The 16,437-nt window shown below is 43.6% G+C and overlaps 1 protein-coding gene across 6 annotated transcripts in view; it reads right to left on the bottom strand.

The window, feature by feature from the left end:
- WDR45B (WD repeat domain 45B) overlaps positions 1-16,437 on the bottom strand; it is an 830,957-nt gene that overhangs the window by 188,659 nt on the left and 625,861 nt on the right. For all 6 annotated transcript variants that reach the window (XM_078654716.1, XM_078654712.1, XM_078654713.1 and 3 more), the window contains 2 exons: positions 9,591-9,692; positions 8,260-8,381 (listed from right to left, as the gene is read on the bottom strand). In XM_078654716.1, the coding sequence (XP_078510842.1) occupies positions 8,260-8,381; positions 9,591-9,692 (224 nt within the window). The remainder of the gene's footprint in view (positions 1-8,259; positions 8,382-9,590; positions 9,693-16,437) is intronic.

Below are 16,437 nucleotides of genomic sequence, written 5' to 3'. Positions count from 1 at the left end.
GGGAGGTCAAGTTCACCCCACTCAGGACTTTGCCCGAGAGCCCTGGGCGCTACAATGGAATTGGTTGTTTATGCTTAGTTGTCTGGTCGGCAAAGGGGGCAAATCTATTGCTCAGGGTTAGATCTGCTGGGATCCCACTTTGAGTTTCAGTATGATCGCTCGTGTAACTAGTAGGGGGTGTATCAGTGTCATCAGATACTTGAGGTAGCCGCTTGCTGGTGAACTCCTTTTTAAATAAACTTAAAAATACTACCGGGCCTGGGCTGGTGATGGATGTGAGCGGTCCTTGACCCTGTTTTCAGGCCAGGTCGCTCCCCCAACGCGGTAGCGCACCCTGCTCCTGCCGTGCGCCTGAGCCCTGCTGCCTGCCGGTTCGATCCCTGGTGTCCCAGTGGTGGGTCTCCTTCAATGGTACCTGTTGTTTCTATGTGCCTCTTCTCCCTAATTTCTGTCTTTTTTTTTGCTGTCTTGATTTCTATCTTTCTTTGCTTTTCCCACTGTTTTTATTTCCCGACTTGTATTGCCTTGTCTGTGCCGTTTTTTTACCCTCTGTTGTATCTCATTATTCTGTATTGCCTTGCCTGTGCCGCTCATTCCCCTCGCCCCATCCCGCGTCTGTTTCCTGCCGCAGCCTCCCCTGCGGCCAGCACCCGAGCCCCGATTCGCTCCTGCTCCCCCCTCCCAGCTGCTCCTCCCTCCACCCCTAATAATGCAGGCCGCTGCGCGGCCGCGCCTATGGCAAGCCCGTCCGTGCCCATATGCCCCTGGACCGCGCCCAGCGCAATAACCCCTGGCCCCCGCAGGATCCAGACAACCAGGCTGAGCTACGACACCACTTTGCCACTGGAGTCAAGCAAGCCTGGCTGAAGACGGCTGCAATGCCAGAAACCGGTCCTGGGAAGCTTGATTCCGGTCCAGGGAAAACATGGCTTGGCAGTTCGGGCTGGACTGTTCCCATGAGGCACAGGGTCAGATTGATTTGCATATGGCCACGTCTGAACTGGGGTGGCGGAGTGAGCTAAAGGACGGTGATGGATTAAACCCAGATCAGTTGACTGGGGGTGAGTGTTTGTATTGTCAACGCTCCGTCCATCACCACCTTTGGTTTTTCTTTGTTCGCCCTAAGTTGGCAGGGTTTGCTCAGACGTGAGTCCCTTGCTCACTTGGCCACTGGAGTCAAGCAAGCCTGGCTGAAGACGGCTGCAATGCCAGAAACCGGTCCTGGGAAGCTTGATTCCGGTCCAGGGAAAACATGGCTTGGCAGTTCGGGCTGGACTGTTCCCATGAGGCACAGGGTCAGACTGATTTGCATATGGCCATGTCTGAACTGGGGTGGCGGAGTGAGCTAAAGAACGGTGATGGATTAAACCCAGATCAGTTGACTGGGGGTGAGTGTTTGTATTGTCAACGCTCCGTCCATCACCACCTTTGGTTTTTCTTTGTTCGCCCTAAATTGGCAGGGTATGCTCAGACATGAGTCCCTTGCTCACTTTGCCACTGGAGTCAAGCAAGCCTGGCTGAAGACGGCTGCAATGCCAGAAACCAGTCGTGGGAAGCTTGATTCCAGTCCAGGGAAAACATGGCTTGGCAGTTCGGGCTGGACTGTTCCTATGAGGCACAGGGTCAGACTGATTTGCATATGGCCATGTCTGAACTGGGGTGGCGGAGAGAGCTAAAGAACGGTGATGGATTAAACCCAGATCAGTTGACTGGGCGTGAGTGTTTGTATTGTCAACGCTCCGTCCATCACCACCTTTGGTTTTTCTTTGTTCGCCCTAAGTTGGCAGGGTATGCTCAGACATGAGTCCCTTGCTCACTTTGCCACTGGAGTCAAGCAAGCTTGGCTGAAGACGGCTGCAATGCCAGAAACCAGTCCTGGGAAGCTTGTTTCCAGTCCAGGGAAAACATGGCTTGGCAGTTCGGGCTGGACTGTTCCTATGAGGCACAGGGTCAGACTGATTTGCATATGGCCATGTCTGAACTGGGGTGGCGGAGTGAGCTAAAGAACAGTGATGGATTAAACCCAGATCAGTTGACTGGGGGTGAGTGTTTGTATTGTCAACACTCCGTCCATCACCACCTTTGGTTTTTCTGAGCTACGACACCGCCACCCTCCAAGCACTCAACACCGGCCGAGCATCCACCTGCTACCGAGCCACCCCAAAGCGCACCCACAGACCCTTCTCCTGCCGAACGTGCAACTTCACTTGCCTCCACACCGCCACCCGCCCCCGGACCATGCAACAACAACCACCTCAAGTGCATCCTTCTCAACACCCGCTCCGTCCACAAACACGCCATCAAACTCTGGGACCTCCTCGACACAACTGCACTGGACGTCGCCTTCCTCACAGAAACCTGGATGAACGCCTCCTCAACCCCCGACATCGCCATAGCCATCCCGGACGGCTACAAGATTACCCTTTAAGGACCGCATCAACCAAACCGGAAGAGGAATCGCCATCATCCACAGGAACTCGATCAGCGTCACGACCAACACTGAGGACACCCTCCTCTCCGCCGAACATCTACACTTCCAGATCCACACCGACCCGAAGACCACCCTCAGAGGAACCCTCGTCTACAGACCCCCGGGACCACGCACACAATTCAGCGAAGCCATCGCCGATTTCATCAGTGAACATGCCCTCACCTCCGCAGACTACATTCTCATGGGCGACCTGAACTTCCACCTGGAGACCAACAACAAGAACACCACCTCCCTACTTGAAAACCTCGCCAACCTCGGACTCAAGCAACTGGTGACCACCCCTACCCACCTCGCCGGTCACACGCTGGACCCCATTTTCTCCCCCAGCAACGTCTCCTTCAGCCACACCACCGGCCTACACTGGACAGACCACAGCTGCGTCCACTTCACCTTCCAGAAGACCACATCCCACCACCGCCCACAACATATCCCCCGCAGATGCTGGAGCAAAGTCACCACAGACCAGCTGACCACATCACTGAGCCAGACCCACCAAACGACACAACTGACGCCAACGCCGCCGCACGCAACCTCACACAGTGGATCAGTGACTGCGCCGACGCCCTCGCACCACTAAACAAGCATTTGCAATGCAAATGCAATTTACTCTTGGCATATATGAATATTCCCATCTGCAATAAGAAATGTTGACACATCAATAGAACTAAGAGCATATGTTTGTTCTTCACGTGCGAGTATGCAAGCAGGCCAGGTTGCAGTGACTGTGGTCAATGGCTTATTTGTTTGACTTTCCTGTTATGATCATTTTTAATTTTTTTAATTTAAAGAGTTTTACATAGCGCTGGCTAGACCCGAAGGTATCAGAGCGCTTTACATAAGGTCCCACATAGTTGCAAACTTACGTCAGTTTCAAGTTACCAAAGATACCAGTAACAACATTTAAGGAGCATAGAAGAAAAGGAAAATGGGGTGGGAAAGGGAGAGGGGGTAAGGGGAAAAGTGGTAGGGTACAGATATGACGGAGAGACAAAGGGGAAGTTTGCCCAAGGTCCGGCTGGGTAGGTGAAGGGCGAGGGGGAATCCGCAGCCCATCTCTTCAGCTATCAGGTAGCTCCACCAGGCATCGGTCAAATAGCTAGGTCTCAACAGAAACACATTAAAGGGATAGAAGGAAAGACGAAGGGAGCATAGAGGGGGGTGGTGAAGGGGTAAGAGGGGGTACGACAGAGAGACAAAGGAATGTCTGCCCAAAGTCCAGCTGGGTAGGTGACGGCCAAGGGGGAATCCACAGCCCATCTCCTCTTCCGCTAACAGGTAGCTTCACCGGGCATTGGCCAAATAGCAGGGTCTCCTCGGTCAGGGGAAATTTCAAAGAGAACATGTCCTGGAGGGAGAGCAGGATCCAGGTCAGGTGAGGGATGTGGTTAAGATCAGGTCGATGACCAGTTCTATTGTCCGGGAGTGGTACAGCATCATTGAGAGACCAACTGATGCAGCCAATTTGAGGTCAGGCAGGGGGGTTGTGGCCTTGGTGTTAAGTTCAGTCTTGAAGTCTGTCAGGGACGTTAACAGGTCTTCCTTGGTCAGCGCCATTCCAGATTCAACACTCTTCTGGTTGCCCACCTGTTTTTTCTCCACTGGTGTGAAGTAGTTTGACACCTTGGTTATGGCTATTTTAGGTGGCATACATGCGTATTAAAGCATAATAAAAGTTACTTCTGACAAATGGGTCAGCAATGCAAATCCTCACATCAGGGCAATATCACTAAACAGGTAAAGGGTGGATGTTAGAAGGGAAATGTCAATGTTTATAGCCATACTGTACCATTAAAGCATCAATAAGCTCATCATCGTGATTTCCTTTCTCCATCAGTGTTACGATTTGGCTCTTCAGTGTTTCACCTCATTAGTTAAGACCCTGTTCCTGGCTTTCGAGACATCCAACTTATTTTTTCATGTCTTCCAGATCTTTCAGGAGTGCTTTATGTTCACCAGTAAGCTTCGGTTCAGGGAACGTTCGGGAGCTTTCAGGGGCTTGGGCGCATGCCTCCCGACTACGGCGCTGAATGTGCCCGCCACCTCCATCAATTTCCCACTGTGTTCCCCGGGACTCTCCACTGTTGCTGGAGAGACAAACGGAAGGTTCTGTGGCTCGCAGGTCTTCCCCTTCGCTCGGAATCTCCGCTGCCACCCCAGCGCAGTGATGTCAGGTAGAGGACCCCCTGCCAGGCTCACCTCGAATGTAGTGTCTTGGCTCCCTGGGGGTATTCAGTGCTCTGTCACCCTCCCGATGCCGCAGCAGGTCCTCCACGTCGCCCCCGCAACAAGTCCACCACCTACGTCCTCACCAACGCCATCTTGATTCCACGGAGGCCACCGGTCTGGGGTCTGATCGACGGCAATCCTCTCCACTGTGGTATATCCCTCGCAGCGCCGACAGCTCCAATGATTCCCTCAATTGTTGAGGAACGAATCACGTGTTTTGGAGGTTGCAAGCGATATGATGCGCTCGTCCCAGGTGCATAGTGATGCTTTTAAGATGGCAGCCTCACAATGGTCAGTCGGATTTCGAGCTGTCCCGCAGTCGGCATTTCCTCAAAACAGACAATGCGGGTATGGTTGGAAAGGTACTGTGTACCGATGCAGTGGGTCATCTGCCAAGTCGGATGATAGAAGCTTGGGTTCTGACATTTAGTCGTGAGGCTCCCAAGCCACACGGAGCTCTACAGAGCTGTGGAATTCTTGCGAGGCCACGCCCCTTACACCCCTTATGATAGTAGATGTACAGCAGCTAACAAATAGACCGCTGATGTTAACAATTATTTTTTGTACTAAATACATGATCTTTTGTTCCATATCCGGATGAGTAATCAGCGAGCGCCTGATTCTGTAACCACAGGCGTGTCTGTGTTTGGATTTTTGGCAAAGTTATGTATAGTTCTGCTTTTTTGTACTGACCACAAGAATACCAATGACTGAGGGGATTTAGTGATTAGCCTTTATATTTGAGTTCTGCGCGTCACATATTCATATTTCCAGGGGAACTGCTTCTAACCGGTACATGATTTTCCTGAGATCATTAATCATCTTCGACAGTTGGTAATTTGTGATACCTGCTCCCACCCACGCTCTTTTAAGCACAACCGTATATAAGGCCACCTGTGACTATGTAAGTGGTCCACTTCCCTCATAGCCACATGGAGCTCTGAGGTTGTGCACCCGCTCGAGCGGAATAAATCATTTTATGTTACAGATACCTCCGACTGCTGGTCTTCCTTGTAGCAAACATATATGTAAGCGGTTGGTAAAAGGACCTGCTCTTTACAACTAGTGCACTTTTGTCATTTTTTTCAACTTCATAGTTATTTAGTCTGTCTTTGTCTTTTCCCTCCTTACTGCCAAATGTTAACAATACAACTTTTCATCTTTCCTCGTACACCTTTATCCACTGCTGCATCTGCAGAAAACCATACTTTCCATGAGAGCACATTCCTTCTTCAGAAAAAGTGTAACCAGAAGTTCCATCATACAACATGGCATTGACGAACAAAGCAGAAATGGCTATAATGCCCGCAGGATTAGAGAGGGCAAGTTAACCGATCTGAGTTTTTCTCACACAACAGACAGGCATTAGATATCTGTTAAGAGCCATGTTTTTATGGATGAGGACTGATTTACTTTGATCATCCTTCAAGAACCTTCTGCTCTTTTAAAAAATGTGGACAAGCCATTAGACTTGTAGAAATGGCCAGGTTGTTAGCAAGGTTTTTAATATTTCTAAAACAATTTCAATAATAAAATAAAAGTGTGATATCCCCAAGCATAAGTAATAACCAGACATCCACTGGTACTGACTCTAGAGTTCACATGCAGCATTTAACATTGGGTTACACTGTTGCCTGCAATTATTTCAAAATGTACTACATCATAGCTTTTTTTCCTAAGGTGATTGGATTTATGGTTGATCCTGCAGCACAATTACTAAATTCGCACACTGGATGTTCCTGATTAAATGGGGAATGATTAGTATCGTGCTTCTCCTGTCAAAAAGCTTTGTTGCTCTGTAGAAACAGCTTATTGTTCAGTCTGACAATATTTCAGAGAACTAAATGAGAAAATGAAATCCATAGTCTAGCTGCCCATCAAACTTGTATCATTTAATGAAATTGATACAGTCATCCTGGCGTGTGGGCAAGATTCAGTTTCATATGCAGCTCCAAATAAAAGTCATTTCTCCACGCATATAAAAGATCACATGAGGCTCTTGATACCAACCTTTCATAACAGTCTCAAACTGTCTACCAGCAATAGTACTGAGCAACCTCCAATTCGCACAGAAATAAACTCCAGCACTGGCCACAAATAATTTACAGAATCTTTTTGGCTTCCAGAATCAATAGAACTTCCTTTCAGATCCAGACCCTGAACAATAATATTGCAATCCCTAGAATACATGTTGAGAAAAGATTGCACCTTACCTCAACAATAGCATATTTAAATGTTTGGCTAGTATAAGGAAAGGGGGAGCAAGAACTTATGAATCATAGCTCAGTCTTTCTAAAAGCTTTGTTCACTGATGTTTGTCTTATGCAGACTGATCTTTGTCTTATGCAGATGTTTCTGATCGTCTGGAGTTAGATGAATATGAGATACTTCATAGAACATTCCATATACATCCAGTTCTTAACAAGCCAAGACTTACCCGCAGATTCATCAACAAAGCAATTTTTGATTCCTTAATAGCGAAAAATACCGATTCGCTATTAAGGAATAGCAAAATGCTATTCATCAAGAAATCACCAAAAAAATACCCATTTCTACTAATTCCTTACTTGCGACTCGCAAATTGCGATTTGCAATTAAGGAATTTCTCCCCATTCATTCCTATGGGCCTAGAGGCCCATAGGAATGAATGGGAAGACAATCAACAATTTGCTAATCGCAATTAGCGATTCGCACATTGAGATTGCAATTTCAAGGGTGCAGGGGTGTCCAAAGGACACCCTGTTGCAACCCTGAAATTGATGTGCGCACATATGTTGCGCAAGGGCATGTGTGTGCGCAACATGAAACTTTGAAAAATGCACTTTAGTGCATTTTTCAAAGTTTTTGCTATTTACCACGTAGTTAGACTTCGCGGTAAATAGCGGCCCCAGATTGTGAATTTGCAATTTTTAAACGGTTCATGAATTGCATTTAAGGAATCTAAATTTGAGATCCCTTAAATGCAATTAAACGCAATTTAGCGATTTCTAGAATTGCGATTTTTGCATTTGGGATGATGAATCCCAAATGCAAAAAGTTATAATACATCAAAGGCCCAGTCAAACTTTAACCAGATCCACTAGAAGTATGTAGATAAACACATCAAGCAAGATAAGAGAAGCCATGAAGATGCGTACAATAATGAGCTCCCCCACCCACTTGTAAAAACCTTACTGAGATTCCTGGGCGAAATTAATAATTAGCCACACCTACCACACTGAATTATATAGGGAAAAGAGCAGACAAGACAGGGGCAGGACCAATCAAACACCTTGCAAAAATAGAATGGTGCTCTCTCTTTTATATAGTTCACAAATAATGACTAGGCATTAAAAAAAGATCACTGAACATAATCTGTAATAGTAGCTTACTTGTCAGGTTAGCTACATGTTTTTACATTGACGATGGCCTTGAGCTGTCACAGCTCGAAAAGTCTTACATACTTCCTTGAAACCATGCAACAATTTATCATGACTTCACAAAGACCGAGTCCTTTTGGAAGATAAAATATTTCCACATCCTAAACAATTACACATACTTACCAACAACTGCATTAGGTTCTGTTCCAAAGGCACAGACACAAGGCGAGCCAGAGGGAACTTGGAATTTGGAAAAGCTCCATTTGGAACTGAAGTACTTTGGGAGGAAGCTGGCTGATGCCAAACTGAAAAATGGAACGGAAAAAATTAAGCTGCAGTTAATTTCCATACTTTTTGCTGATATTATGAAATTAACATAATCTCAGGTTATCGTAAAGTTTTTGTTTGAAAAGTCCTCACCAGAAACTGCTACAAATCGTGAACCCTGCCGAATGCTAATAATAGGCTATTTTCGGGTGCAAACATTTTGTCAAGGAAGATGGAATCTACTTCATAAGTTCCAGATGTGCAAATTTATTATCATGTAAATACACCTGACAAATGTTGGCATCATGTACAGAATTGTTTTTATGAGGCAGACAAGAATCACTGATATACTTGGCAAATGTGATTTTTAGAGCATCTGTTGAAACTACCTCTCAATTTTATAAGAACCAGAATAACACCACATGTCTTATATAATCACCTATACCACCAATACCATCATTTCACACAACCTCTAAAACCAAAACCAGTACTACCACCATTAATACTATTATACAATAACTACTACCACCACCACTACCAACATCAATTATATCAACACCAACTTACCATCTATACTACTACAACCCATATTACCACAATTTATACCATCAACCAAGACAGTCCACCAAACTCCAAGCTTTAACTTTAAAGAAGAGCATAGTTAGGTAAGGCATCACATGAAATTCAGAAAATGACACAAGTCTAGAGAAGGTTAATCTTTCTTATCAATTCCCTATAATACTATGTCTGAGATACCATAGTACTCAAGGGAAACTGCAGGATGGACATTGTAAGCAGTTTTAATTGGTGAACTTAAGTTGAAAAAGAAGTCGTGTAGATACCTGAATCAAATCGTTTATTACTTAAGGAATTTCACATTGATAATTTATGCAGACTTCCAGTTCAATCACAGGTTACAATTATCACCAACGGAGCTGTCATTTTTGACAATACCATCAAGGTACACCTATTACAGGCAGCTTATTTCTAAGTCACATTTTGATAAAGGATGCCATGCAAGATATACAACACTTCTTCAGTTCTAAATTCTGAAGCAACACACAAAGTCATGCTAAAGTAAAATATTTAAACTCATCAATTTCAAACACAGTAATACATTCCTTTATTATCAACTAAACAACACTCTAGCAATTATATTTTGTGATAATGTCTTATTTAGTAAGTTGTGGATGGTGTGGCTTGAATAACAGAGGTAAAATGCAAAATGGCACAGGGCTGTCCCCTACCTTGACTGTTTGTTTCTTTTGGGATCTTCTGCTGCAAAAATGTGTACAGTTCCGTGATCGCTTGACACACATATGAGCGAAGCATCCTGGTTGAAATTAATACTGAAAAAGGGAAAAAATATTCATAAAATCAGAACTTTAGAGGAAAATGTAAAACAAGGTCTTGTACATTCAAGGTACAAAGGTCTACCCAGCCCAAGAGAGACAACTTGAATCAGTCCTAAGAATAAATACAATAAAAACTAGAGATCAGAATTATTTCTCAAAGTACATTTCCTTTTCTTTTTTGTATTTCACATTATAAAGTTAAGACAAGTATACATTACAATTAGTATTTACATCATAACATTTAGATTAATTACTTATTGAATAACCAGGCTACAAACTTCTTAACTCATAATTGTGAAAACTATAAAACAACAGATTCAAAAACCTGATAGGCATTTGCGCTGAGGTATCTTCCAGTATAGTGAATTAAGAAATAATGGGACATGAAGAAGGGGTGGAAGACTAAGCCACCCATTGGGATAAAGCACCATTCAATTTTCTTCAATATGATGAAGACACATGTGAAGGCATACAGCAAATTAGTTTGATATCCATCATACACGTATAATTTTAATGGCACTATTTACTCAGCATGATTATTCTGCTTAGATTCCAACATTTTAAAATAAATAATTTGTAAAAAGGGTCCAATATAGTTACTTGCCTGTGGGTGTGGAACAGGTTATTTTAGCATTTCTAATACACAATATTTTTTTTAGAATGATATCTTTTAATGCAACGCACATTTGTGTTTGTAGTGTTCAGTGGTTTCAATAAGGTGAGAAGGGCAGGAGATCACATCTCCATTCCACCAAATTACATGGGTGATGTTCTAAATAAACTCTAACAGCAACATCCTAGGCAAGACATAACAAGGCTCATCAAGGAATTTCTGTCCAAGCTAGTAAAGAGAATTTTGGGCTTATGTACTATTCTATTTTGGAGGTTGCAAACAGTTTGAGACTGCAAAAATGCATTCTGAAATGTACGAAAGCCAAATTGTGTTTCAGTAACTTGTTAATGAATCGCAATTTGGTTTAACAATTCGATATCTGAAATGGGTGTGGTTACTACTCTTAAAAAATGAAACTTAAACGTTTAGGGCCAGATGTAGGTAAAGAATATTTACCGATTCTAGAATACCGAATTTTACTGATTCGGTATTCTAGAATCGGTAAATGCTATGTAGCTAAATATTTGGTAAGTATTACCGAATCAGTATTTACTGATTCGGTAATTCCCATTCATTCCTAACGAATGTGAATAACCGAATCGGTAAATACCGATTCGGTAAAATAGGGAAACATTCAAGGGTGGCAGGGTGTCACATTGACACCCTGCTGCACCCCTGAATAGTGCTTGTGTGCACATGTGGCAGACATACATGCCCTAAGGGCATGTATGTCTGCCACATGGCACTGTTGAAAATGCACAGATTTGCATTTTCAAAGGTATTCGGTATTTACCACCAACTAATAGTTGGTGGTAAATAATGAATCCTTAAAGCACAAAAGCACTCTTAAACGTGCTTCCTACATGCCATTTACCGATTCGGTAAATACAGAATCGGTAAATACTGATTCGGTATTTACCGAATCATCCCCTACATCTGAAATGGCTCAATACTGGTCGGTAAGCCTGAAATGTACCGAATTTCCGGTTTACCGACCGGTAATGGGCCACCTACATAGGGCCCTTAATTTTTTGTTTTTGAAACACATCCCGTTTTCCTTTAAAGAAAACGAGCTGCATTAAAAAAAGAAAATGTTTTATTAAAAAGCAACCACAGACATGGTGATCTGCTAACTCTAGCAGGCTACCATCCCTGTGATGGCTATAATTCCCACTGGGATTCAGAAAAGGGGGTGGTGATGGACAGAGCATCTGAATTAAGCAGAACACTCATACCCAGTCAAAAGATCAGGGCTTGATCCATCACCGTTTTTTAGCTCACTGCACCATCTTGTTTCCTTGCCAGTAAAGAATTGGCTTGGTAGTTTGGTCTGCCCTGTTCCCATGATGCACTGGGCCAGGGTCAGACTAATTTGCATGTAGCCAGGTTCTGAACTGGGATGGTGCAGTGAGCTAAAAAACGGTGATGGATCAAGCCCTGATCTTTTGACTGGGTAGGAGTGTTCTGCTTAATTCAGATACTCTGTCCATCACCACCCCCTTTTGAATCGTTTTGGCCACCACAAGTGTGGAAGGGTATGCTCAGATGTGAGTCCCTTGCTCACTGCACCATCAGGATTCAAGTAAGCTGGGCCGAAGATGGCTGTATTGCCAGAAACCGGACCCCGGAAGCTTGTTTCCTTTCCAGTAAAGAATTGGCTTGGTAGTTTGGTCTGCCCTGTTCCCATGATGCACTGGGCCAGGGTCAGACTAATTTGCATGTAGCCAGGTTCTGAACTGGGATGGTGCAGTGAGCTAAAAAACGGTGATGGATCAAGCCCTGATCTTTTGACTGGGTAGGAGCGTTCTGCTTAATTCAGATACTCTGTCCATCACCACCCCCTTTTGAATCGTTTTGGCCACCACAAGTGTGGAAGGGTATGCTCAGATGTGAGTCCCTTGCTCACTGCACCATCAGGATTCAAGCAAGCCGGGCCGAAGACGGCTGTAATGCCAGAAACCGGTCCCCGGAAGCTTGTTTCCTTTCCAGTAAAGAATTGGCTTGGTAGTTTGGTCTGCCCTGTTCCCATGATGCACTGGGCCAGGGTCAGACTAATTTGCATGTAGCCAGGTTCTGAACTGGGATGGTGCAGTGAGCTAAAAAACGGTGATGGATCAAGCCCTGATCTTTTGACTGGGTAGGAGTGTTCTGCTTAATTCAGATACTCTGTCCATCACCACCCCCTTTTGAATCGTATAATTCCCACTGGGCCGCAAACAGCGATCTACCTCATTAATATTCATGAGGTAGGTTGATTTGTAACCCACTAGGAATCGCTAACGTAAAAGTTTCTTACTTTAGAAATTGCGATTTGTTCACTGCGATTCAGTAAGATCACAATTTGGAAATCACAATTCCTAATTTTTTAACATCTGGCCCTTAATGTTTAGCCTATATCAAAGTGAAAATATTTTTTCTGCTATAATTCAAAGTAGAAATGAAGGTTGAGATCAAAATAAATACTTTGAAAGATGTTAAAAAATATGCAGAAAATAACAATGTTACTGATTGCTTCACAGTTGATAAGTGATACTAACACACATTAATGGAACTAGGCAATATTTAATGATACAATGTGTGCATTTACACTGCCAAAAGTGTTTTGCCACTGTTGGCGATTTGAGTTTTGTTTTTATTTATAGTTTCTGTGACTGCTATTGCCGGTAGTAATCAACAAAGCTTCAACTAGCACCAGTATTCCTAATTATCATTTAATCCAGTATATAAATCACAATCTGTATTGGCACTCCAGTTAACAACTCCAGAGCCTCTCACTGCAAGAATCTTATCAGTCCCTGAAACCCTGTAACTTTTATGCGCCTACAGAAGACTGCTCCAAGAGTCCTCCAAAACTGTGGAATGCATACTCGCAAACAAGTTGGAAAAAACTTCAAATAAATTTCATTAATCATTTCAGTGAATAGATATATCATACAGAGCAAGTTGCTGTGTGGCAATAACTTTTTTTTTTACTACTGGGTGACACCAAAATAAACTGGCTAAATTCCAAAACTAAATACTACTGCGGATTAGAAAACACGCTGTGAGTAAATATCAGCGCCAGGGGCCCTATTATATAAAAGGCGCACTTTCCCTGTTCTCGTCCAGCGCACCTTAAAACAAGTGCCCCAGGCGTAAACAAGGAAAGTGCGCCCTATTACATGGAATGCGCTGCCCCAAGGGCAGCCGCGAACATGCGCTGTACCCAGACCAGCACATTCATGTGAAAAATGGAGCTGCTGCTTTGAAGCCACTCCGTGTTTTCACAGTGCAGGTGGCACAATACAATTGACAGAGCATCCAACTGAGAATTTTGTGCAGAATCTCATTCAGACATATACAGGCCAAGGAGATTTCGGCCCATATACGAACACATCACATCCAGTAGGTTCCAAATGAGAATGGAGTCCAGTCATAAAAGTACTTTTATGCTCTGTCAATTGTATTGTCTGTCCTGATGATGAGCATACTTCTTTATTTTGGTTGAAACACCGTTGACGCTTAGCTTTGGCACCTATTCAAGAGGATGCATTAATTGCCTTCCCTGGTTTGTGCTATCAGTCTTTTGTGAATGTATTTGCCTATGCCACTGTTGTTTTGTTTACGCAAATACTGTCCACCCCGGTAGGTGCTTTGCCACTGATCTTGTACTTTTGGTAATGTCTATTTTTAGATGTGCTGAGCTAGGTTTGATAAGGGAAAGGATACTGTAAGTCCCAGCTTGTTGAAGCAGAACTCCATGGTGGTGTTGGCTCTTTTTATTGTCCCAAACTTATTTTGTATCTGACCCTGGAATTTCTTCAAGCTGAAAATATCGTATTTAAATCCTGGTAGCTGATGTGTTTTACTGTCTCTAGCTCAGAGCACTGTCCACTAATTCTTAGTCTGTTCAAATGTGCACTTCACCCCTGGTGTGATTAATCCATTGTTACGATAGACTGTGGGACGGGTAGACTGACTCACCTCCTCTTTGTCCTACTCTCTAGGACCCACCATTTCAACTTTGTTTGCAACAACCACAAGATTCTCTAATACCTCTGCAACTTGAACAAGTAAACACTTTTGAATATGTCCAATAGGCAATCTTGCATTTTGCATCAAATGAATACACAATGCCATCATACCAAATCATTTATTTACAGTCCACACTGTTGTAGTGTAGTTCCTATTATCCCAATAGGCTCTGCGCATTGGAATAATATCTTCAATAGTATAGACCTAGGGCAGAGGTTAACTAGGTCTTCTACCGACGATATTAGACTTAAAGTTTTGTGTTTGTGCCAGCTAGCTCAGAGTTCACTAGAAACTTTCTTGAATAGGCAAGGAGGATTTTAACCTCCCTGGATAGACAAGAAGGGATTTAGTTTCTGACAACCATAGAACATGACAACTTTGCTCTCCCCTAATCAAGAGTGTATCTCTAGAGTCGTGTGAAAACAATAGACAACTTATTTTACTCAGTCAGTTCAGTGCATTCTTAGTTTCACCAGATTGTAGAGAAAAGGAAGAGACGGGCGTGTTCAATAAAATATGTTATTTATTGATCAGTCTCTTTTCTCATACAAGAGAAATGAATCGCTATTATTGCAATACTTGTAGTTAAGTAAAGTGCATACAGTAAAGACAGAATTATAAAATAATACTGTAAAAGCATTGATATGGTTTCTGAGCCATATGATACTTTAAAATGGATAAAATAGATACATACATATATACATTTGACTAATCATACTCAACTGGTGCTTCTAACCACGCCTACCCCAGTGTACCTGACCTAAGCCTAATACGTGGGCAGGAGTAGATAAGTAGCAGTTTAAGTTACGTTTGTTTTGCCAAGGGACTGACTCGAGAATTCTCTGCAAGGGGTTATTCAGTTCTGTACCTGAGATCTAGAATGATGGAGGGCTGGTATCTCTTATCCCGGGTCTTGATATTCCAGCTGCCTGCGAGGGCTGCTTGGAAGCGCCGCAGCTGGATTTCTCAGCAGGAGAAAGGCAGCGTCTCGTTCTCAGCGCGTCAGGAAGGCGGGGCAGCGTCTGTGGGCTTCGCTCCCTGCTGGGCTCCTCAGCATGTCTCGCTGCTCCGATCTCGTCACCAACGCATGCGTTTGCTTAAGGCAATGTCGGTAATATTTATACCTGAAAGGTGCCGAGATTGACGTAAGGATGGACATATATACGTCAATAAGGATGTCATATGAACGGGCTCGTTCGCACATTCTTTTGCTGAAGTTCTCGGTGAAATCAAAACAATGGTTATGGGAATTTCCCAGGTCGCTGTAGGTTTGATTTGTTTTGAGAACTCCGTATGCCTTATCAGGGGCTGGAGGAATATCGCTTGTCTAATTAGATGGCATGCGTTATGACCTAATCGGATAACGCTCTTCTGTGCTGTGGTGTGGCTTAATCAGATAACGGTTTTTGCACCGTTGGATGGCTGCTAGTTAATTATTAACCAGACCAGGGTCAGGAATAGGGGAATCGATACAGTACCTATAGGAATACATCACACTGTCAGAGACTGAGATGGTGAATCTGGTGCGGTTATCACTCTTGTTAATATGGCTATTGTTAGTGTGACTAGAGTCAGCCATCAAGAAGGTTTCACTTTTATTGGGGTTGGTGATGATTTGTGTTCACTGGAAACCCCAGTTGATAGAGAATATCCAACACTATTGTGGTATCTTTCTAACATTATCTTACTGCACATCAGGATTAATGCCTAAACGATTAATCACTATCTCTGAAGATCCCACTGTTTTTGAAGAAATGACCTCACGCACACTGTAGTGGCATACTTCATCGTAGGGAATACTTCATACCCACCATAAATGTTGTCTATGGGTGGAGGTCAACTTATTTTTTAGCAGGCTCTACATATTTATGAGTAGGGATTGGAAAACAATCAAGTTAAAACGGTCCAAGGGGGAGTCCCAATTTCTGACAATTGATTACTGGGTTGCCTTGTCAGGATTATAAATCAAAGGTTGATGGTCCTGTGGTGTTATTAACCTACCATCTGTTCAACGTCAACATGTTTCAGCCTATGCCAAGTGCCCCCCGTTTGGGTCGATGGCCTTTATGAGGAAAAATGGATATCTAAAATGATTTGTCTGATCTATGCGTC

Source organism: Lissotriton helveticus, chromosome 7 (assembly GCF_964261635.1).
Source record: "Lissotriton helveticus chromosome 7, aLisHel1.1, whole genome shotgun sequence".
NCBI lineage: Eukaryota > Metazoa > Chordata > Amphibia > Caudata > Salamandridae > Lissotriton > Lissotriton helveticus.
Note: the sequence above shows the minus strand (reverse complement) of the source record. Positions and strands in the feature narration are given on the sequence as shown.